Raw genomic sequence first — 24,847 nt, 5'->3', positions numbered from 1 at the left:
TAACTATGAAAAAGTCACCTCCGGTTGTAGCTCCATATCACGTAATCAGGTAGAGTGGATAGAGGGGCAAGGAAGGGGAGAAGGAGAGTGGGGCAAAGGGCAGGGGGAAAGAGAGTAATCAGAGTGAGAAAGACATGAGTCATGACTAAGTGTTGCAGCACCACAGACTAGCTGGGTATTCGATAGTCAGGGGTTAGGCTTGGCTGGGAACACGTCGGCCAGTGTTTGTTGACAGCTCACAGATAGGTGATTTGAAGTTTGCTCAGGTCCCCTGGTCAGCCACCGTCCCAGGGGAAGTCAGCCCTTTCCCAGGCCCTTAGATTGTTCTACTGTTTGTAGACCACCTTCACCTGGTCCTTGAGGGCCACCAAATTCCAACCTATAGCCTTATCCACACAATCACTACACGGTGTGACTTCAGTCTTTACCGACTGAAGACAGGCATATCCACTACACGGTGTGACTTCAGTCTTTACTGACTGAAGACGGGCATATCTACCGCATGCAGGACATTATAATAATATAATGAACTGGATTTTTTGTCGTAACATGATGCAAATTTGAGAAAGACTGCAACTGAACAATATAAAGTATGAGTCCAAATACATTTTTGCCTTTAGAAAGTATTCACACCCCTTGACTTTTCCCACATTTTGTTGTGTTTCAGCTTGAATTTAAAATGGATTAAATTGCTATTTTTGGTCACTGGCCTACACACAATAATACCCCATAATGTCAAAGTGGAGTTATGTTTTTCTAAATGTTTACAAATGAATAAAAAATGAAAAGCTGAAATGTCTTGAGCTTTAAGTATTCAAACCCTTTGTTATGGCAAGCAGGAAATAAGTTCAGCAGAAAAATGTGCTTAACAAGTCACATTATAAGTTGCATGGACTCACTCTGTGTGCAATAAACCTCATCTCTGTACCTCACACATACAATTATCTGTAAAGTCCCTCAGTCGAGCAGTGAATTTCAGACACAGATTCAACCACAAAGACCAGGGAGGTTTTCCAATGCCTCTGAAAGAAGGGCACCTATTGGTAGATGAAAAAAGAAAACAACAAAAAGCAGACATTGAATGTCCCTTTGAGCATGATGAAGTTATTCATTACACTTTGGATGGTGTATCAATACACCCAGTCACAACAAAGATAAAGGCGTCCTTCCTAACTCAGTAGCCAGAGTCGAAGTAAACCGCTGTGGGATTTCACCATGAGGCCAATGGTGACTTTAAAACAGTTACAGAGTTTAACGGCTGCGATAGGAGAAAACTGAGGATGGATCAACAACATTGTAGTAACTCCACAATACTAACCTAATTGACTGAGTGAAAAGAAGGAAGCCTCTACAAAAAATGTTTTTTCCAAAACATGCAGCCTGTTTGCAATAAGGCACTAAAGTAATACTGCAAAGCAATTAACTTTTTGTCTTGAATACAAAGTGTTATGTTTGAGGCAAATCCAATATAACACATTACTGAGTAGCATCTCTCCATATTTTCAAGCATAGTGATAGCTGCATCATGTTATGGGTATGCTTGTGATCGTTAAGGAATGTGGGGGTTTTCAGGATGAAAAGAAACTAAATGGAGCTAAGCACAGGCAAAATCCTAGAGGAAAACCTAGTTCAGTTTGCTTTCAGCAGGACAATAACCTTTCAGCAGGACAATAACCTAAAACACAAGGACAAATCTACGCTGGAGTCGCTTATCGAGTAGACAGTAAGTGTTCCTGAGTGGCCGAGTTAGAGTGTTGACTTACACTACCGGTCAAAAATGGTAGAACAACTACTCATTCAAGGGTTTTTCTTTATTTTTACTATTTTCTACATTATAGAATAACAGTGAAGACATCAAAACTCTGAAATGAAATAACACATACAGTGAGGGAAAAAAGTATTTGATCCCCTGCTGATTTTGTACGTTTGCCCACTGACAAAGAAATGATCAGTCTATAATTTTAATGGTAGGTTTATTTGAACAGTGAGAGACAGAATATCAACAAAAAAATACAGAAAAACGCATGTCAAAAATGTTATGAATTGATTTGCATTTTAATGAGGGAAATAAGTATTTGACCCCTCTGCAAAACATGACTTAGTACTTGGTGGCAAAACCCTTGTTGGCAATCACAGAGGTCAGACGTTTCTTGTAGTTGGCCACCAGGTTTGCACACATCTCAGGAGGGATTTTGTCCCACTCCTCTTTGCAGATCTTCTTCAAGTCATTAAGGTTTCGAGGCTGACGTTTGGCAACTCGAACCTTCAGCTCCCTACACAGATTTTCTATGGGATTATGGTCTGGAGACTGGCTAGGCCACTCCAGGACCTTAATGTGCTTCTTCTTGAGCCACTCCTTTGTTGCCTTGGCCGTGTGTTTTGGGTCATTGTCATGCTGGAATACCCATCCACGACCCATTTTCAATACCCTGGCTGAGGGAAGGAGGTTTTCACCCAAGATTTGACGGTACATGGCCCCGTCCATCGTCCCTTTGATGCGGTGAAGTTGTCCTGTCCCTTTAGCAGAAAAACACCCCTAAAGCATAATGTTTCCACCTCCATGTTTGACGGTGTGGATGGTTTCTTGGGGTCATAGGCAGCATTCCTCCTCCTCCAAACACGGCAAGTTGGGTTGATGCCAAAGAACTCCATTTTGGTCTCATCTGACCACAACACGTTCACCCAGTTGTCCTCTGAATCATTCAGATGTTCATTGGCAAACTTCAGACGGGCATGTATATGTGCTTTCTTGAGCAGGGGGACCTTGCGGGCGCTGCAGGATTTCAGTCCTTCACGGCATAGTGTGTTACCAATTGTTTTCTTGATGACTATGGTCCCAGCTGCCTTGAGATCATTGACAAGATCCTCCTGTGTAGTTCTGGGCTGATTCCTCACCGTTCTCATGATCATTGCAACTCCACGAGGTGAGATCTTGCATGGAGCCCCAGGCTGAGGGAGATTGACAGTTCTTTTGTGTTTCTTCCATTTGCAAATAATCACAGAAACTGTTGTCACCTTCTCACCAAGCTGCTTGGCGATGGTCTTGTAGCCCATTCCAGCCTTGTGTAGGTCTACAATCTTGTCCCTGACATCCTTGGAGAGCTCTTTGGTCTTGGCCATGGTGGAGAGTTTGGAATCTGATTGATTGATTGCTTCTGTGGACAGGTATCTTTTATACAGGTAAGAAACTGAGATTAGGAGCACTCCCTTTAAGAGTGTGCTCCTAATCTCCGTTCGTTACCTGTATGAAAGACACCTGGGAGCCAGAAATCTTTCTGATTGAGAGGGGGTCAAATACTTATTTCCCTCATTAAAATGCAAATCAATTTATAACATTTTTGACATGCATTTTTTCTGGATATTTTTGTTGTTATTCTGTCTCTCACTGTTCAAATAAACCTACCATTAAAATTATAGACTGATAATTTCTTTGTCAGTGGGCAAACGTACAAAATCAGCAGGGGATCAAATACTTTTTTCCCTCACTGTATGGAATCATGTAGTAGTAACCAAAAAAGTGTTAAACAAATCAAAATACATTTTATATTTGAGATTCTTCAAATAGCCACCCTTTTCCTTGATGACAGCTTTGCACACTCTTGGCAGGTTCAGCTTATCAACCACCTAATTATTAGAATCAGGTGTGCTAGATTAGGGTTGGAGTGAACCTACAGGATGGCAGCTCTCCAGGAAGAGGGGTTGAGAGCCCTGCTATAGACTGACAAACAGAGTTCGCCAATGATTCAGACATCATACTTTCACCAGTTTTCTGTCTTGCAGTTCTTATGAGGATGTTACGGGTGGCTTTGATGCTACTCCTCTAGAACTCTGACCTCTTGCCACGGCCCATTGAGTGCATGTCAAGGCTGCGGGTAACTGGTGAAAGGAGAGCTGAGATGCTTGGACAAGGTATTTAATACAAGACAACACCAGTATAAACACAATACTATGGTGCGGGAAAAATACCGGTACCACGAAATAAACGGGCGTAATAACAAAACCCGGCAACAAAATACCAGCTGTCAGTAACAGCCTGAACAATAAAACAAACACGCACACAAACATGGGGGAAACCAGAGGGTTAAATAATGAACATGTAATGGGGGAATTGAAACCAGGTGTGTAGAAAACAAAGACAAAACAAATGGAAAAATGAAAAGTGGATCGGCGATGGCTAGAAGGCAGGTGATGTTGATCGACGAATGCCGCTCGAACAAGGAGAGGGACCGACTCCGGCGGAAGTCGTGACAGTCCACTACAACTGAATCTGCACTACAGGCCTACATCACAGTGGGAGCTTTCGTTATCTGATTATCTTTCCTTTTTCCAAGTACCTTTTAATATTTGGGATCTTCTTTTAAAAAGAGACCTTGTAGTATGTTATTCCCGTCTCAGTGTCCTGTGTGAACCAGGTTGCAAGCTCCCACCAAAGGTTAAAGTACCCGTGTGCTGTATTTTAATGGAAAGAGTTCCCCCCACCATGCTTAGGTGAGTAATATCTGCTACACTTATTCCCAGGGGTGCAACTTTCACTGGAGACAGGGGGGACATGTCCCCCCCCCCACACTGGGAAATTGCATTTTTGTTCACCCAAGTTTTGTCATTAGAATGTGATACAAAACAGGGCAACAGTGTGCTTTAGGACCATGTGGATGCCTTCAAGCAGTCGGGTAGGCTGTTTGGAGTGTTAATCCCTCAAACCTGTCTGTCGGTGTCTCGCTGTCTCTGTCCTCCATCGCTCAGACTCCTCTACTAGAATTTCACAGCAGGTTATTGAACTTCATCCCTCAATGTAAAAAACAGAGCCGTTCTCTTACGCTGCATTAGCAGACTCTAACAAACTCAGTTTCTCACATCTCTCTTCCTCTCTCCTTTGGCTTGTGCTCTCTCTCTCCCCCCTACTCTCGTTTTCTCTTTCTCTCTCTCTTTTTCTCTCTCTCTGTCTCTCTCTCGCTCTCCCCCATCTTTTCCCATGTGGCAGGTCTTGTTAGTTAGACTGAGACTGTGCAGTCAGAATGGAGGAATGCTCCACTCCCTCGGCATCACATCACTGTAGTTATATCAAGTGTTGAAATAACAGGATAAATATCATTGGGAATAGTTTTTTGGTGCATCAAACATTTTGAGGCCATTGCTTATTTTTTCACTTTTCTGAATGATTTATTCTGCCATTATGTTGTCATTGGTCATTACAGAGTAATATGCCAACGCTAAGGTTTGGATTGTATAAGAGGCATTTCTTTATCTCGACATTAGTGTAATTCCATAAAAAATACAGCCAATAACAATCAGGCACATTACAAAGATGAGACAGTCCTGCTTTGGTAATGTCTTATCTCCGCATGGAGTGACTGCTGAAGACATGTTGGCCTACCTCCCATTCAGTCACTCTCTGATATATCCTTACTCACTCTAAAAAACGTTAAGGAATTACCATACCGTGATTAAGAGCCCTGTACCACTGTCGTACGATAGCAATAAGCTCCTTTTCTGAAGGGCTGGAGGGTGCTAGCACTGTGATAACTCTGTGCTGTTTGATCGACGTGTGTGTGTGCAGCTCATAGTCTGAACAATACCAGATACCATTGATACTATAACAGAGTTTACATATCCCCTCTCCCACACACACGCAGACTCTCTCACACACACACACACACACACACACACACACACACACACACACACACACACACACACACACACACACACACACACACACACACACACACACACACACACACACACACACACACACACACACACACACACACACACACACACTCACTCACTCCTCTGATGGGGCTGCTGGTGCAGTGCAGTATACCAGGTGGTGAGCAGAACCCACAGATCCGGTACTGAACCAGAGGCTAAATGTGGCTACCCAGAAGCCACACAGACTAGGTTCAGCCATAGTGATGTATAGGAACTGTCAAGAGTCCAAACCCCAGCTGATCTATAAGGACAACAACCCATGGTTTCATGTGGTGGCTGAGTTTGTGTGTGACTGTCTGTCAGTGGGTGTTTGAGGGTGTATGAAGGGGGAAGGGTGGTGGAGTAAGTTGTAGGTTGGTGGGATAAAGAGGAACAGCCCACACCATACAAAAGTATGAACAGTAAGTTAAGGAATCAGACTAGGAATGAAAGCAATAAATGGTCAGATTTGGCGAGAGTGATAGAGATATACGGCTACAGCAAGGGGGAGAAAGAGAGAGTGTGTGTATGCGTGTGTGTGCGTGTGTGTGCGTGTGTGTGCGTGTGTGTGCGTGTGTGTGTGTGTGTGTGTGTGTGTGTGTGTGTGTGTGTGTGTGTGTGTGTGTGTGTGTGTGTGTGTGTGTGTGTGTGTGTGTGTGTGTTGTTCCTCTCCATAAACTCCAGTCCTGGGAGAGGGGGAGCACTGCCAGGTCCCTGGTCTGTCTGTCTTTTGGGAAATGCTGGGCCACTGTGAAATAACTCAGGGATTTTTACCATTGACCATTTGTCTTAACCCCTAAAGCACAGAAAACCCCAGCGCTTGTCATGGTGTTAGACCCTCGCCCAAACATTCAGAGTCCCCAAGAGCCCCCCTAATTCCTCCTCTCTCCCTCCTCCCTCGCTGCACCATTGCCCCATAAAGCTATCTTCTGACTAACCTCTGACCTGTCTTTCTGGACGTGGAGCTATGACCCAAGACAGAAGTTGAATGTCAATTCTAAAAAGTTCAGTCCGCTCTCAAGTTTTGTCAGAATTGATACAGAGAAACAGGGGGAGATGGGTTTGGAACTTCCAGGTACAGTAGCTAGCTAACGACCTGGTATACAAGCTGGCTAACTTCCTGGTATACTAACTAGCTAACTTCCTGGCATACTAGCTAGCTAACTTCCTGGTATACTAGCTAACTTATGTCCTGGTACGCAGGCTAGCTAACTTCCTGGTACACTAGCTAGCTAACATCCTGGTACACTAGCTAGCTAACATCCTGGTACAGTAGTTAGCTAACTTTCAGTTACGGTAGCTAGGTATCATCACGAAGCTGGCAAAGCTCCTCAAAAGAAAATGCCTTGGGCTCTGTTGAACCATCACAGCTCCAGGACTCAAACAAACCACCCTAATGCAACCCCCCTCAAGGATTTTCAAAGCCACATTGTAAGAAACAGAGCGAAAAGGACCAAGACCCTATAAATCCTCCCACATGTGTAAGAGCCCAGACAAACAGGCCTAGCACCTGATGGTCCTCACAACCTCACAATATCCAGACTTTGGTCTAATAGGCTACTGCTTCTGGCTCGTGTGGGTGTCTGTTGCCGTGGGAGACCAGCGGCCCTCTCCATAGGCCTCTGTGCAAAGTGCAGTAAAAAAAGCCTGTAAGTTTCCTCTGTGTCCAGGCAGTGCCTTCTGGAGGCCAGGCCACTTTGAAAGGAGGGGAAATGTGTGTGTGTGTGTGGGGGGGGGGGGGGGGGGGGTCAAGTCGCCCCCATTGTGCTGGTCCCTAGGGACAATGACAGCGGCCTGCTGCAGTGAGGGGGCAGTGAGGAGAACATCCCTGGGACAGAGGGGTTAGATGTTTCCAAGAGGGGACGGGGGAACGGGGAAGTTGCCAAAAGCAGCAAGCAGTTGGATAATGTGAAGAGAACTGGACTGAATACAGTAAGTAATGCAGCCCAAGAGCGTCATAAAGTCAATGTGATTTTCATACAGTGGGCTTTGCACAACAACATTAGCAAACAAGTTTGCCCTTAGGGTTGTTACTGAATTCTTAAATGCTACTTCCCATTGTTTTAATGAGTTTACTTCAGAATTTGTATTGTTTTTTAAAATGTAAATTGTTTTAAAATTGTTAACAATTTTTATTTGTTTAGTTATTATTATTATTATTAGGCAATGGAACACTGATTATGTTTATTTAATTTCATTCGGACATTTTCTTATTTAGTCAACTTTTTCTCATACATAAGCAGTTCTAAGCTAACTACAGTACGGTAGCTATATGGAATTGTTTTAAGATGGTCATACCAAGGATCATTTAACTATTTGATTTAGAATTTTGACCTCTCAAGGTATAAAAAATATATAAAAGAGGTTTTTGTGAGAAGACCGATTTTTTGGGATGTCGCATGGTCTGACAAACATCGCTCTAGCATTGCCACATTTCACTGCAGTTGCAGCGGGGCAATATCGGCGGATGTGGTGGATTGAGACGCAGCCCATGCAAAACAACTGATATCTCCAGCTTAAACAGACGGATTTCGATGGGGATGTTTTATTATGCTAATTAGATTTCCACAGTGGTGCGGAAACTGTTGGCGAAGGGTTATTTCCACAACTTCTGTTGGTATTTTCCCCACATAAAACCAATCATTATTCATCTATTTATTTGTGCATTCTATAGCCGTTCAGTTTCCAAGGGTTGGAAGTTGGCAGGATCTCTCTCTTATTGTGTGGAATTTTGCATTTAAAAGGACCACCCGTTGGGCTCGGAGGCAGATTACCATAGAGACGTCTGTTCAGAATATTAATGGACTTCTCCTGGGAATACTGCCCACGGATTGAGCCACTCCAAACCCAGTGTCCCTGCTTCCGCCGCTGTTGCAGGCCTCTGGGAAGTGTGTGTGTGTGTAAGTGTGTGTGTGTGTGTGTGTGTGTGTGTGTGTGTGTGTGTGTGTGTGTGTGTGTGTGTGTGTGTGTGTGTGTGTGTGTGTGTGTGTGTGTGTGTGTGTGTGTGTGTGTGTGTGTGTGTGTGTAAGCCAAGTTTGGGGTCTGGTCCTCACCCAGTCCGTCATGTGCTCTGTACCCACACAGTTAGCTAGCGCATAACTCAGAAATGGGGTAATTATAGGGCACAGTACATATAAAGATGGAGAGAAGGTTTGTGTGTCTGTGCTAGTTGAACGCTGGGGTAATTATAGGACAAAGTACATATAAAGATGGAGGGAAGGTTTGTGTGTCTGTGCTAGATGAACGCTGGGGTAATTATAGGACGCAGTACATATAAAGATGGAGAGAAGGTTTGTGTGTCTGTGCTAGTTGAACGCTGGGGTAATTATAGGACGCAGTACATATAAAGATGGAGAGAAGGTTTGTGTGTCTGTGCTAGTTGAACGCTGGGGTAATTATAGGACGCAGTACATATAAAGATGGAGAGAAGGTTTGTGTGTCTGTGCTAGTTGAACGCTGGGGTAATTATAGGACGCAGTACATATAAAGATGGAGGGAAGGTTTGTGTGTCTGTGCTAGTTGAACGCTGGGGTAATTATAGGACGCAGTACATATAAAGATGGAGAGAAGGTTTGTGTGTCTGTGCTAGTTGAACGCTGGGGTAATTATAGGACGCAGTACATATAAAGATGGAGAGAAGGTTTGTGTGTCTGTGCTAGTTGAACGCTGGGGTAATTATAGGACGCAGTACATATAAAGATGGAGAGAAGGTTTGTGTGTCTGTGCTAGTTGAACGCTGGGGTAATTATAGGACGCAGTACATATAAAGATGGAGGGAAGGTTTGTGTGTCTGTGCTAGTTGAACGCTGGGGTAATTATAGGACGCAGTACATATAAAGATGGAGAGAAGGTTTGTGTGTCTGTGCTAGTTGAACGCTGGGGTAATTATAGGACGCAGTACATATAAAGATGGAGGGAAGGTTTGTGTGTCTGTGCTAGTTGAACGCTGGGGTAATTATAGGACGCAGTACATATAAAGATGGAGGGAAGGTTTGTGTGTCTGTGCTAGTTGAACGCTGGGGTAATTATAGGACGCAGTACATATAAAGATGGAGAGAAGGTTTGTGTGTCTGTGCTAGTTGAACGCTGGGGTAATTATAGGACACAGTACATATAAAGATGGAGAGAAGGTTTGTGTGTCTGTGCTAGTTGAACGCTGGGGTAATTATAGGACGCCATACATATAAAGATGGAGAGAAGGTTTGTGTGTCTGTGCTAGTTGAACGCTGGGGTAATTATAGGACGCAGTACATATAAAGATGGAGAGAAAGTTTGTGTGTCTGTGCTAGTTGAACGCTGGGGTAATTATAGGACGCAGTACATATAAAGATGGAGAGAAGGTTTGTGTGTCTGTGCTAGTTGAACGCTGGGGTAATTATAGGGCACAGTACATATAAAGATGGAGGGAAGGTTTGTGTGTCTGTGCTAGTTGAACGCTGGGGTAATTATAGGACACAGTACATATAAAGATGGAGGGAAGGTTTGTGTGTCTGTGCTAGTTGAACGCTGGGGTAATTATAGGACGCAGTACATATAAAGATGGAGAGAAGGTTTGTGTGTCTGTGCTAGTTGAACGCTGGGGTAATTATAGGACGCAGTACATATAAAGATGGAGGGAAGGTTTGTGTGTCTGGGCGAGTTGAACGCTGCACAAGCCTATTGACACCAACCCCCCCCGTCTCAGCCTCCAGTATCTATGCTGTCCGGAGGGCTAGGGTCAGTCTGTTCTATCTGGTGAAATTCTCCTGTCTTATCTGGTGTCCTGTGTGAACTTAAGTATGCTCACTCTAATTCTCTCTCTCTCTCTCTCTCTCTCTCTCTCTCTCTCTCTCTCTCTCTCTCTCTCTCTCTCTCTCTCTCTCTCTCTCTCTCTCTCTCTCTCTCTCTCTCTCTCTCTCTCTCTCTCTCTCTCTCTCTCTCTCTCTCTCTCTCTCTCTCTCTCTCTCTCTCTCTCTCTCTCTCTCTCTCTCTCTCTCTCTCTCTCTCTCTCTCTCTCTCTCAGAGGACCTGAGCCCTCAGGACTACCTGGCCTGATGACTCCTGGTTTTCCGCAGTCCACCTGGTCATGCTGCTGATCCAGTGTCTGCTGTTTTGCCTGTGGCTATGGAACCCTGACCTGTTCACCAGACGTTCCAGACGTGCTACCTTGTCCTAGTCCTGCTGTTTTCGACACTCTCCCTCTCTCGCTCCCTTCTTCTCCCTCTCTCTCTCTCTCTCTCTCTCTCTCTCTCTACCACACCTGCTGTCTCGACCTCTGATTGCTCGGCTATGAAAAGCCAACTGACATTTACTCCTGAGGTGCTGACCTGTTGCACCCTCTACAACCACTGTGATTATTATTTGACCCTGCTGGTCATCTATGAACGTTTAAACATCTTGAAGAAGGATCTGGCTTTAATAATGTCCATGTACTCTTATCATCTCCACCTAGCACAGCCAGAAGAGGACTGGCCACCCCTCTCTAGGTTTCTTCCCAGGTTCCTGCCTTTCTAGGGACTTTTTCCTAGCCACCATGCTTCTACATCCGCATTGCTTGCTGTTTTAGGCTGGGATTCTGTGACATCTGCTGATGTAAGAAGGGCTTTATAAATACATTTGATTTGATTTGGTCCTTCACTGTCACCAGTATTATGGCTATAGGGTATCGTATGGTTATCAGTAGTGGGGCTGTAGTTAGACCTGTCCCTCAGAGCAGCTGACTATATGATTAGTTCCACTCAAACGGTTAGGTGTCTGTTTAGTCACCCGTGATCTCAGTCTCTTGAGTTGCCCTGAGTTCCCCTTACAAGCGGTGGTGCCGATCAAATAAACGTAACTATTTCCATAATAACAATGTTTTTACAGTGTCATACTTAACATACAAAGCGATGATTTCTATAGTTAACAGATCTACGCTACTGAGTCTCTTCTCGTTGGAGGATTGGATTGGACAGCTGCATATGGTCATGCTCTACTCGCACTATGATTGGTCAGAAATAAGACATAGGTCTACGCCGACAAGGCAGCCCGATAAAGATTGGTTGATGGGTTGAGGATTATGCTAAGCAACATGTCTTGTCACAGGTCGAGACCATTCATCCCGTGTGGCTCAGTTGGTAGAGCATGGCGCTTGCAACGCCAGGGTTGTGGGTTCATTCCCCACGGGGGGACCAGGATGAATATGTATGAACTTTCCAATTTGTAAGTCGCTCTGGATAAGAGCGTCTGCTAAATGACTTAAATGTAAATGTATCTTATTTCAGTGCGCTGTTGGGACTGAGCCCATACACCCTAGCATGTGACTTGGCCTGGGATCGCACTGGCGGGGAAAACATACATGTGTAACATGTCACCTGTCCACTCCCAAGTCCTACAATTTCCCCGTTAGAAGAGCAGGGATACTGATGTCTTTTTCAGATGTGTCCTGCTGCTGCTTTCAACTGAAGTCATCTCTCTCCCTCTCTCACCCTTTCTGTTGCTCATTGCTCTCTTCTCTGCCTCCTCCTCTTTCCTACCTGTCCGGTGCCAAACTAATGTCTTCCAATCGGATTGCTGGATATAGGTGCTAGATAATCTCCTCCCACCTTGATCAGCCAATGAGTTATAAGTGTACAGCCAGATCATGTAATATGATAATAATAATAATTATGTAAATGTCATTGACGGCAAAATAATATGGTAATTACATTAAATACAAGGGAAAGTGGATACTTCAGCTAAAGTGGTAGTTTCACTTTAGCAAGTGACATTTTTCTCTCACACTGAAAAGGCCGAAGCAATGTCGTTGTCACTCTCACTTCTCCACCCTACGCCACGGGGGATTTGGCTTTGCATGATGTTTGCAAAGTAAAAACAAAAGGAAAACACAGTTGCCAGAATCAACATACGGTACATCTCTCAAAAAGATGCAAACGATTAGATGGATCAAAAACAAGGATGGAAGCCATATAAAACTAAATTGGGTCAAACAATGAGGCTGATAATGATTCTGATATTGAAAACATACAATAACATGGATAAAATCTTATTTTATGGCCCTCCTATGCCATGTGTAAATACTATTACATTGTGGTTTCAACAATCACAATAGCTTCCAAAAGGTGTGATTTATAGTATTAAAAAATAAGAAAATGGCACTTGGTTCACTGGTGTGGTGAAGCTAGTCAACATTTCCTTCAGTTGACCTTTAAAGGATGGCAGCACTGAATATCTTTAAAGAGAGCTTTGCTGGCAGGGACTCAAAGTCCCCTGCTTTAAATTTGAAATTAATTCAAGTTTGTTTCACGGTTTTACTGTTTTTCTGCCGAGTAGCCTCCCCCAGCAAAGATCCAGAGTCTAACAACATGCAGACTGGAGGGAGGGAGGGACCCCCTGCTGCGACAGCTGACAGAAGAGAAAGCATGAGAAAATAAATGAGAACAAGAGTCTTCTTTCAGGGTCTCCATCTTTAACTCTTTCTGTCTACGTCTCTGTCTCAATAAAACGATGATGTTGATATTGGGTTGGTATCAGGGGCACAACTTTGTTTTTAGAAGTGGGGGGGGGGGACATAATATATACATATATATATTTTTTCCCCCAGTCGAATAAACACTCCTAACAGCCTGCCCGACCACTCGGAGGCGTCCTCATGGTCCTAAAACACACGGTTGCCTCATTTTTGTATCACATTCCAATGATAAAACTGGGGGGGGGGCAGCAATTTCAGAATGTGGGGGGGATAAATGTTATGAATTCCAAAATATAGATGCCATGTTATGTAACATAATGCTTATCCAATTAACTAGAGAGTATTTGTCCCCCAACCCTATTTAATAAGTAGGTCATGTTATGTGCAATAAAATATCAACAACCATTTTGTTTCTAACGTATTTTCTCTTTTATTGCAAATACAATACAAAAGGTAAGCTTATTTTTAAGAAAGTACAGTAACATGTTAAGCTAGCTGAAGAAAACGAGAAGTCCCTCAGACGCATTAGAAAGAAACATCATTACTGAGATAGTATGTGGCAGGACGTAGAAAAAAACTGTTCCTCAGAGAAGACAGGAATGCTGGTACGTACCTCTAATAAAGCATATCAGCCACAGCATAAAAATAACTGTAAAAACTTTGTCCATATGAGAAAAAAACATATTTCCAGTTCTTTCAGCCATAGTTTAGAATCCAAACTCAAGAAATTCACAATTAAAAATAATCCGTACACAACTAGATAGCAAAAAAATGACAAATAAAACATTTAAAATAGAAACATTTTACATACGATAAATAAAACATGATTACAGTTTGTACCCTTTTTAAAGTACCCACTCAGCTAAAAAGACAGATTTATATGACATTTAATATCCAGAAGATAATTTATTTTTAAGACAAATTAATTTGTTGTATAACGTATCAATTAAAGAAGAAAATGCTAAATAATAATTAATTTAAAAAATAAATTAAAGGGTTAAGACAGAGGGGGTCGGAGCAGGCAGGAGGGCTGTAAAATGACACTGGTGTGGTGATGGACTGCAGGGGACACCCGAGAGGTCAAAGGGCACTTCCTGTGGCTGTCAAACACATGCTGTCAGACGGTAAGTATAATCTCAGCTGTGGCTTCTCTCTTCTATAATATGTCTGTAGCACACCCACAAACACCCTTCCACCCAACCGCTGATATACTAGGCACTAATGGTGCAAAAAGGTTGGAATCTCCTGCACAAAATGATAACGTCAAAACTTCTTCCGTTGCCATTCACAGCATGTGCCTCTTACATCTAGGAACGTGTTATAATCATGAGAAATCATTGATGGAGAAACCCTAAACTCCACAAATACAAATGTAATTTATTTTGTTGGATGGCACAGAACATATACTGTAAGCAGAATGCACTGCAGGAAACAAACACAACCAAAAAAGGATAGAGATTTACTGCCTGTACAAAATTCCACCAGAGAATTGAAGCCATGGAATAGAGAACTGCACGACTGAGAGTGGTTTCCTGCTGAACTGGATACAAATAAAGCTTTTTCTACAAAAATATCCCCCCAAAAAACAAACTGCCAGAGTAAAAAAGGTAAGAAAACATACACAGTACCTATTAAAAATATCAACAGTTTATTAAGTCCTCACAGAGGATTTCTCAATGCTTTTTTTCTGTTCTTGCTAAAAAATATATTTCTTCAAAACAAATTTAAAAGGCCTGTTGTGAGCTATTCTGATCTAGTTTCAGTTCCTACAAGTCCAGCTCTCCTTCACCTACTCTGTTGTGTTCTTCCTCTGTTGGAAATTCAAGTGTCTGTTTCCTGGGAACTAATGGTGGAATGTTGTGACAAAGTCTCCCTCTGCAAGATGGACGTGCCTATCAGTCTATGTAAGTGTGTGTTCGTGTAGATGATGGTGTCCTCAGGGCCGGGAGAGCTGTGTGTACACTGGCTGCTGGTCCCAGTGATGCTGAGGACTGTGGGTCTGGGGTACGGAGGGCACCCCGGTTGTGTCTGCGATGGGGGTGTACATGGGCCTCTGGCTGGGGCTCATGTAGCTGCTGAAGGAGTAGAGCCCTGAGCCCTGGCCCCCGGCTGCGTGGCTGTAGTAGGAGTTGGTGCCGCCCTGGTGGTCAGAAAAGTCATACTGGCCCCGGGTGATGGAGGGGTAGGAGGACGAGCTGAAGTGCTGCAGGTTGAAGGAGCCGTAGTTGACGTGCTGCGGAGGGGAGGAGCTCTGCTGATCGTTGTAGTGGCTGGGGCTCAGCTGCTCTGTCTTGATGTGTGTGGGGGTCCTCTGGTTCTGGCTCTGCTCCCCTCCACTACCCAGCGTGGTCAGGGAGTGCTGCTGCTGCTGCTGCTGCTGGCTCTTGGTCATCCAGCTGTGCCCTGTGGCACCCCCTGCTGCCTGGCTGACCACAGAGCTGCTGATGCCGTAGGTACCGGTGTAGGAGACTTGGCCAGTGGCAGCGCCAGGAGCACCCGGGTGACCGTTGGGAGGCAGGTACTGATCAAACTCGTTGACATCGAAGGTCTCGATGTGGGAGATGACGTCGCTACTCAGCTCGCCGATGTCCACGTCCCGGAAGTCGATGTTGAGCTGGCGACCCGTGCCTTCATGTAAGGGGCGACCCTCCCGCTTCAGGTCCACCTTGCCCACCTGGATGTCCGTCTTGGTAGGAGGGGTGGTAGGAGGGGTGGGGGGCCCTTGGGACTGGCCTAAGAGAGCGAGGGAGAGAAGGGGTTACACATAAAATACATATAGGCTTTCTGTGATGCAAATCTCAGAGCAAGAGCAGACCCCTTGGATGTAATTGAATAGGAAAACATAAGAGCTTTGCAAGTGGTCAAATGAATCTAGATATCAAGTTAAACTCAGAGAACATATCTGATAGTATTACTAATAAACTGTTCACATAATATACCTTCACACACGTATTGTTATAAAAAGTCTAGCAGCAGTAAATGTGTCAAATACTGTGTATACATTGACGAACACATGCTGAATGAGACCATTGCAATAGGCACAAAGCATTATCGCTCTTCTTACCGGAGTGTTCTCCGGGGGAGTGCATCTCTCCCATGCTAGAGGCTGGAGAGTCAGCTTGCTGGAGCACCTTGAAGATCGCGCCTGGCGATATGTGCGTCTGTTCGCTGCCGTCATCAGACTCGCTTTGTCCGTTCTTCATGGACTTCCTCCGCCGGGGCTGGTACTTGTAGTCAGGGTGGTCTTTCTTGTGCTGTACCCTCAATCGCTCTGCCTCCTCCACGAACGGACGCTTCTCACCCTCATTGAGTAGCCTGTGCGTAAAAGGCAAATGGATACATGAGTAAATAAAATATTCAATTGACAGCAAAATAGTTTCCTATTTTAATGCAGCATAACATACCTTTTTATTTCAAAGGTTCATTTACGTAAGATCACAGTATCGAGTTAACATGTGTGCGTACAATGCATGCGTAAAAGTAGAATGGAATAGAAACTTGTTTCGGTAATAAAACCACAGACTCGATGCCACTCGAAATACAAATGTGGGAGTAATGAGAGAGAGGACTGAGACTCACCTCCACAGTTTCCCCAGAGTTTTGCTCAGCTCAGCGTTATGGAGATGCGGGTACTGATCAGCCAGCTTTCTCCGGGCGGCTTGCGCCCAAACCATAAACGCGTTCATCGGTCTCTTGACGTGGGGCTTGTTCTTACTAGATCCGTTCATTCGGACTGGCATTGGCACCAGGGTCCAGTCGTAGCCCTTCAGGACCTGGGACACCGCGTCGCGGATGCATACGGGGAATTTGTCATCGTCGTCCTTCTTGAACTCGACGAGGGGACCGTCCGGACCCATCAGCAGTCCGTTCTCTGACGGTCTGGTGTTCTCGGTGTCGGAGCCAGACCCGGACGGGCACGGAGATCCCACAGAGTCCTCTGACATGCTCGGACTCGGTGCGTCTGAGAGACATTTGTCTTGTTCGTCTGTCATTTTCAGGAAGGGGTCGAGTAGATTCATACGAAAAATGTTGTCTAACAATTACGCACGAAATATGAAAGTACGGCCAAAGTCTTTCAAATGTCCAAAAGTGGAGAAAAAGTAACAGTAGACGCTCTTTGCTCCTGCAAAGAGGCTGTCAACTGCACAACGCCGTTTGGAGAAATAATGTCTTTATGCATATGTCTTTCTGAAAAATTGTATAATAACCTTGTCTTGTTTGCAGGCGTCTCCACACTCGAGCAACAGCTGATGATTTGCTGTAAATTGTTTAGGTAAAAAGAGAAAATGATCCAGTCAAATAGTATCCCCAGAACGTGTACGTGCTTTGAACTGAAATCCTTTGCAAGCGGACTTTATAAGTGAGTTACTGTGCGGCTACAGAATACCCGAATATGATTGGTCGACCGACTGAGAATGACGAACTGAAGGAATTAAATCCCTCCCCTCCACACACACAGGCTATGCATAGACATTTATACATTTTGTGTACAATATTGATATAGGCATAATAATTCACGTACGGAAATAGATTTTGTTTTTTAAAGATGTGTTTTTTATTCTTAAATCATAGACCAGGCTATTCACGTATTTTTTTTACTCGCACCTTCAAAGTTAAACCAGTGAAAACTGAAAATAAAAAGCAAATAGTTGACGAAAAAAAACATTGAGGATGAAGTCATGCAAATAGGTCCATTATAACTGAGATTGTATGCACGAGAAATCCCATATCGAAAGTATTTCATACAATCAAGGATAGTCTGTAGTGACCCTGCCCTAGGCTATTTTATGTGCGGCAAACAAAGGCCACCGCAGATAAGTTACTAAGACATATAATAATGTTTATTCGATTCATACCAAATCAATTATTATTTTACTGGCAACAAAATGTACATGCCCATAGGGGGAGACAGCAGCCCAGGAACTTACATTACAACGTCTACTTTTTTCTAGGGGACATCTGGAACTCAAGAAACGGTTGAAACAGTTGCACTGCAACTGTTGAGGAGGATGACTTGTTTTTGTAATGACAGCGCTGGAGATAAAAACAGTCAAAATGATCATATCATTTAGAATGAGTATTTCCTCACCCAAGCTCACCATGTTTACACCCTCCTTTAAAACACAGACGTTTGAATATTTATGTCTCTCACCTTCATAACAAATTCCGTCTACATCAAGGATGGCTTAGTCATTCATAGTCCCTTGCAAACGAACCCATGTCGTTTGGTTGTTTATTTGGCTTTTTCTAAAGTTGTGGAAATGTAATTTTCGTTGTAATGTGTGCAACATGTTTTTCTGAGCTACCTGAAGTTGCACATATAATACTACCCATATAATTACCCATAGAGACTTTACAGACGTCTCTATGGGTAATTTCTACCACTACTCTGTTTATAATCTCTCTCTCTGTGTGCATATGGCGGGTTGCTTCATTAGTGAAAGCGAGACTCTGGATGTTGTAAAATTGCATTATGTCAACCTGCCGCGAAACGCTCCTCAGAGCAATTGGAGCTCTGGTTCCAAGTACAGAAACACCCTATTCGAGTCTCCACTCTAGCGCAGCTGTTTGGTTACATGTAGCCTGCTTATTCATTCACTCTGAACATACACAGAACAGAGCATTTGAGACTTTTGTCAAAAACTCCTGAGCCCTTACTGCGGTTGAGCAAGCAGCATGCACTATTAGGCCACTAAAAGGTGTCCTGGTTGGTTTGTTTGTAGGCCTAAAATGAATAGAGTCATCACTGAATGCATTCACTAACAGGGCTCCCCTGGAACAACAAGATATTGCCTTTCAACTCTAATGATGATGATGGTGAGGAAGATAAGGACGTATGTTGTTATAAATATGGCCAGGCGGTTTTTTATTTTATTATTTATTTTATTTTTCTTTGACCAGTATTTCCAGCATTATCCACTGGGTTTGCTGCAGGCAGAAACTTCTAGGTAATGCTCTTCAATTGACACAAGCTGTCTCCAATTAATCATTCAATGTCTGGTTGTGCGTGAGTGTTTGGTGGGGGAATCTCCTAAACCAGGGTAGTGGTAGTTAAGAGTCTTAATTGCGCAAAGCCTATTATTTGGCAGAGAAAACTATTTTTAGAACAGTGATTCTACATCTCACTTCACTCAAGCTGATCCTGTCCAACAGACCCAATCCCTGATCATCAAAGTTTATAAAAATTGTGCAATTAGGACAGTTAAAGGGGAGAGACTGAATCCAACCAGAAAAGATAAAACATTTAAAATCAGAATATCGCTTGAAGAAATAGAGGGGCAAATACCTGGCTTCAACAACAATATATTCTGCAAAACCTACAATGTAGCATTAGATTATAAATGGAAAGACAGGTTAGACAGCCATCTGAAATAAAACATGTTTTTTATATTATGCTGTCTCAGAAGAATACTTCACTACCTTAGAAGGTTGTGGAGGATACAGCGAAACCAATTATTTATATACACTAGATGACTGATAGGGGGCGCTGTGTAGAAGACACTATGCCTCCATCTTGGCATTCCCCCACCATTTACAATAAATATTTTGGAAGCTATAGAAATTGATGTATTAACGTGTACTTTTGTTTTTGCCATATTTATTCTATTACAGACACCCTAATGCATACTTTTAAATTATATTATTTGAGCTAAACATACAAATAATAAAATACAAAATATTTTTTTTCCTTAAAGTATAATTTTTTTAGATGACTAATGTTACTATCCGCCCAATGACAAGAAAATGCTTAAATACGTGTAATTTTGTCCTTGAAACATTTAATTGAAGTACTGTAGAATTCCATTCATTCCTATGGAGGACTGATCATACTGGGGAGAGCCAATATGACCGACCGGTGTCTTCAAAGCCTCTCAATAGCCAATACATAGCATCAGCAATCCACCATTGAACGTAACAGAATCATCCTTAACAGTCCCAACCAGTTGAGATGGAGGTATGTGACTCACCCCGCCACCACCCCCCTCCCTTTCTGTTTGCCTGTAATTGCAGCCACTGGGTCAGCACCAAGATAGCAGACTAGCTCTACACACCTGAAGCCCAGGGGGGTGTTAAATTAACTAGAATACAAACAGAACCAAACAGAAGCAAATGAAACGGGGAGGGACCTACCTGAATTTGTCCAATAGAAAGTCTTGTTTTCGTTGCAAAACGTTTTAGTTTGGAGTTCCTTTGCAAAACGCTTTGGACTAATCATTACACCACGGGTAACCATAGCACCATGTGGGTTAGCCCCCCTCCGTCAGAGTGAGTACAGATGAGCTACTGCTACGGTAGACCTACTCCCACGCCACATCCTGTCAAAGATAATAAAGTCTACAAAATTGGCACGTAACAAACTAACAAAACACATGGTCTAATGTACTTACACTTAACATACTCCCTCACATATCACACACTCTGCCAACTACATAGTTGCATTCAATGTGCAAGTCTGCAACTGTTCAATGATGGATTGGAATTCAAAACACTACTGAATTCTCTTGACTGTAAGATGCGCGACAAGATCCATACGCCTCATTCTGTTTGTCGTACAATGTAGAATATAGACTGCCTTTTGAAGGGTAGGATAAGTCACTGATAAGAGTCACTGATAAGAGTCACTGAGCTGTGGGCTTATGTATACGGATTAAATAATACATCGTTTTCATTCCAAACAGACTGGATTGTCCTCAACTAAATGTGTCTTGGGTTTAGCATTTTTCCATACAGTACAGTAAGTGCCTCATTGTGAAACAGCCACATTATGCACTGTCTGAATTCCTTACACTCCACTATGTAATATACCATAACTCCTCCAGTCCATGAGCAATGAGTGTCGGTCATACATAAGGAATTGCTCTGGGCTGAACAGGCCAGAGATAGTTATGGCTGAGATGCCTTGGGAAACTTCTCATCTTGACTTTGAGTCGCAGCGTCAAAATTCTGGGCAAACAGTGGGAGTCAATCCCTAAAACGTGTAGGCCTTTCCCTGAGAAACTCACTGGGCTGTCTGAGGGGAGTTCTGGGAGGACTCCCCTGGTCTTAGCGTTCGGTCTGTCCAGCCAGGTTGTGGTTTAGCTGATCTAAAGGATGTCCTGGTTGGGACACATCTAGATGCAATGATTGGGTATTGAGTTCAAAGTGTGCAGAGGCTCAAGAAATGAGCTGTAAAACTGCAACATTTTCTCTCAGCCTCATGGCAAAATGTGTAGAATGGCATGAGATGAGATATAACACTGGACATTGTTCTCACTTCCCCATGGAAATATGTGTAGAATTGCAGGAAATGAGCTTAAATTCCCTGCTTGGACATTGAGGGGGGCCCACTGAGTGTACAAAAGCTTAGGAACACCTTCCTAATATTGCACGTCGAAAGCGTTCCACAGGGATGCTGGCCCATGTTGACTCCAATGCTTCCCACAGTTGTGTCAAGTTGGCTGGATATCCTTCGGGTGGTGGACCATTCTTGATACACATAGGAAACTGTTGAGCGTGAAAAACCCAGCAGCTTTGCACTTAAAGGCACTTAAATCTTTTGTCTTGCCCATTCACCCTCTGAATGGCACACACACACAATTCATGTCTCAATTGTCTCAAGGCTTAAACATACTTCTTTAACCTGTCTCCTCCCTTTCATCTACACTAATTTAAAGTGAATTTAACAGGTGACATCGCTAAGGGATCATAGCTTTCACCTGGATTCCTCGCTACTGTATATAGCCTCGCTACTGTTATTTTTCACTGCCTTTTTACTGTTGTTTTATTTCTTTACTTACCTATTGTTCACCTAATACCTTTTTTGCACTGTTGGTAAGTAAGCATTTCACTGTAAAGTCTATACCTGTTGTATTCGGCGCACGTGAAAAATAAACTTTGATTTGATTTGATTCACCTGGTCTATATATACAGTATATTTAAGCAACAAGGTACAAGGAGGTGTGGTATATGGCCAAGGACTGTTCTTAAGCACAACGCAACGCTGAGTGCCTGGATACAGCACTTAGCCGTGGTATATTGGCCACGTAACACAAACCCCCGTGTTGCCTTATTGCTGTTATAAACTAGTTACCAACGTAATTAGAGCAGTAAAAATAAATGTTTTGTCATTCCCGTGGTATACAGTCTGATATACCACAGCTGTCAGCCAATCAGCATTCAGGGCTCAAACCACCCAGTTTATAAATATACAGTGGGGAGAACAAGTATTTGATACACTGCCGATTTTGCAGGTTTTCCTACTTACAAAGCATGTAGAGGTCTGTAATTTTTATCATAGGTACACTTCAACTGTGAGAGACGGAATCTAAAACAAAAATCCAGAAAATCACATTGTATGATTTTTAAGTAATTAATTTGCATTTTATTGCATGACATAAGTATTTGATACATCAGAAAAGCAGAACTTAATATTTGGTACAGAAACCTTTGTTTGCAATTACAGAGATCATACGTTTCCTGTAGTTCTTGACCAGGTTTGCACACACTGCAGCAGGGATTTTGGCCCACTCCTCCATACAGACCTTCTCCAGATCCTTCAGGTTTCGGGGCTGTCGCTGGGCAATACGGACTTTCAGCTCCCTCCAAAGATTTTCTATTGGGTTCAGGTCTGGAGACTGGCTAGGCCACTCCAGGACCTTGAGATGCTTCTTATGGAGCCACTCCTTAGTTGCCCTGGCTGTGTGTTTCGGGTCGTTGTCATGCTGGAAGACCCAGCCACGACCCATCTTCAATGCTCTTACTGAGGGAAGGAGGTTGTTGGCCAAGATCTCGCGATACATGGCCCCATCCATCCTCCCCTCAATACGGTGCAGTCGTCCTGTCCCCTTTACAGAAAAGCATCCCCAAAGAATGATGTTTCCACCTCCATGCTTCACGGTTGGGATGGTGATCTTGGGGTTGTACTCATCCTTCTTCTTCCTCCAAACACGGCGAGTGGAGTTTAGACCAAAAAGCTCAATTTTTGTCTCAACAGACCACATGACCTTCTCCCATTCCTCCTCTGGATCATCCAGATGGTCATTGGCAAACTTCAGACGGGCCTGGACATGCGCTGGCTTGAGCAGGGGGACCTTGCGTGCGCTGCAGGATTTTAATCCATGACGGCGTAGTGTGTTACTAATGGTTTTCTTTGAGACTGTGGTCCCAGCTCTCTTCAGGTCATTGACCAGGTCCTGCCGTGTAGTTCTGGCTGATCCCTCACCTTCCTCATGATCATTGATGCCCCACGAGGTGAGATCTTGCATGGAGCCCCAGACCGAGGGTGATTGACCATCATCTTGAACTTCTTCCATTTTCTAATAATTGCGCCAACAGTTGTTGCCTTCTCACCAAGCTGCTTGCCTATTGTCCTGTAGCCCATCCCAGCCTTGTGCAGGTCTACAATTGAACCCTGATATCCTTACACAGCTCTCTGGTCTTGGCCATTGTGGAGAGGTTGGAGTCTGTTTGATTGAGGTTGTGGACAGGTGTCTTTTATACAGGTAACGAGTTCAAACAGGTGCAGTTAATACAGGTAATGAGTGGAGAACAGGAGGGCTTCTTAAAGAAAAACTAACAGGTCTGTGAGAGCCGGAATTCTTACTGGTTGGTAGGTGATCAAATACTTATGTCATGCAATAAAATGCAAATTAATTACTTAAAAATCATACAATGTGATTTTCTGGATTTTTGTTTTAGATTCCGTCTCTCATAGTTGAAGTGTACCTATGATAAAAATTACAGACCTCTACATGCTTTGTAAGTAGGAAAACCTGCAAAATCGGCAGTGTATCAAATACTTGTTCTCCCCACTGTATATATATACTGTATATATATATTGATTATCACTGATATATATCAGTGATAATCAACACACTGTGTGAGAGATCCATGCCTCCCTCACCATCTTATACAGTAAGCCCTAGTATGATCTCTGATTAACTGGCCACCAATTCAGTCGATCACTTCAACTTGTTGTCACTGCTTGTTGTCTAGTGGCAGTAATTAATAGTTCCTTCAGGACTGTGTGCCTGCCTGCCTAACAGCCCAGCTCACATCACAGAGACCTGGGTACTGGGTGTCTGTTGACATTCTTCAGTCTGTTCCAGTCAATGTTTAAACAGGACTTATCTGGTCCCTGACACCTCCAAGCTAAGGCTTCTTTCCCTCGCAACCCCCCCCCCTTCTCCCCTTACAGAGCATTTGGAAAGTATTCAGACCCCTTGACTTTTTCCAAATTTTGTTATGTTGTAGCCTTATTCTAAAAATGATTACATTGATGAAGGGGAAAAGACCATCTACATACAATACCGCATAATGACAAAGCGAAAACAGGTTTTCAGATTTTTTTCCTATTTTATTAAAAATAAAAAAAGGAAATATGACATTTACATAACTATTCAGACCCTTTACTCAAAACTTTGTTGAATTACCTTTAGTAGCGATTACAGCATCGAGTCTTCTTGGGTATGACGCTACAAGCTTGGCACACCAGTATTTGGGGAGTTTCTCCCATTCTTCTCTGCAGATCATCTCAAGCTCTGTGAGGTTGGATGGGGAGCATTGCTGCACTGCTATTTTCAGATCTCTCCAGAGATGTTCATTTGGGTTCAAGTCCTGGCTCTGGCTGGGCAACTCAAGGACATTCAGAGCCACTCCTGCATTGTCTTGGCTGTGTGCTTAGGGTCCTGTTGAAAGGTGAACACAGTCTGAGGACCTGAGTGCTCTGGAGCAGGTATTCATCAAGGA

The 24,847-nt window shown here is 43.4% G+C and overlaps 1 protein-coding gene across 1 annotated transcript; it reads right to left on the bottom strand.

The window, feature by feature from the left end:
* Positions 1-14,477: 14,477 nt before the first annotated feature.
* Positions 14,478-17,450, bottom strand: LOC139570180 (transcription factor Sox-9-A-like). Its single transcript, XM_071391801.1, has 3 exons — positions 16,700-17,450; positions 16,185-16,435; positions 14,478-15,853 (listed from the first exon to the last, which is right to left on the bottom strand). The coding sequence occupies exons 1-3, from the start codon at positions 17,137-17,139 to the stop codon at positions 15,057-15,059; spliced, it is 1,488 nt and encodes a 495-aa protein (XP_071247902.1). The 5' UTR covers positions 17,140-17,450; the 3' UTR covers positions 14,478-15,056.
* Between the last annotated feature and the right edge of the window lie 7,397 nt (positions 17,451-24,847).

Source organism: Salvelinus alpinus, chromosome 3, assembly GCF_045679555.1.
Source record: "Salvelinus alpinus chromosome 3, SLU_Salpinus.1, whole genome shotgun sequence".
Lineage (NCBI taxonomy): Eukaryota > Metazoa > Chordata > Actinopteri > Salmoniformes > Salmonidae > Salvelinus > Salvelinus alpinus.
This window is presented reverse-complemented; position numbering and strand designations above follow the sequence as displayed.

Coding starts and splice junctions, on each gene's coding strand:
- LOC139570180 (XM_071391801.1), bottom strand. CDS start 17,139: ATGAATCTACTCGACCCCTTCCTGAAAATGACAGACGAACAAGACAAA. Junction 16,436..16,699: donor ACTCTGGGGAAACTGTGGAG/GTGAGTCTCAGT, acceptor TTTTACGCACAG/GCTACTCAATGAGGGTGAGA. Junction 15,854..16,184: donor CTCCCCCGGAGAACACTCCG/GTAAGAAGAGCG, acceptor TCGCTCTCTTAG/GCCAGTCCCAAGGGCCCCCC.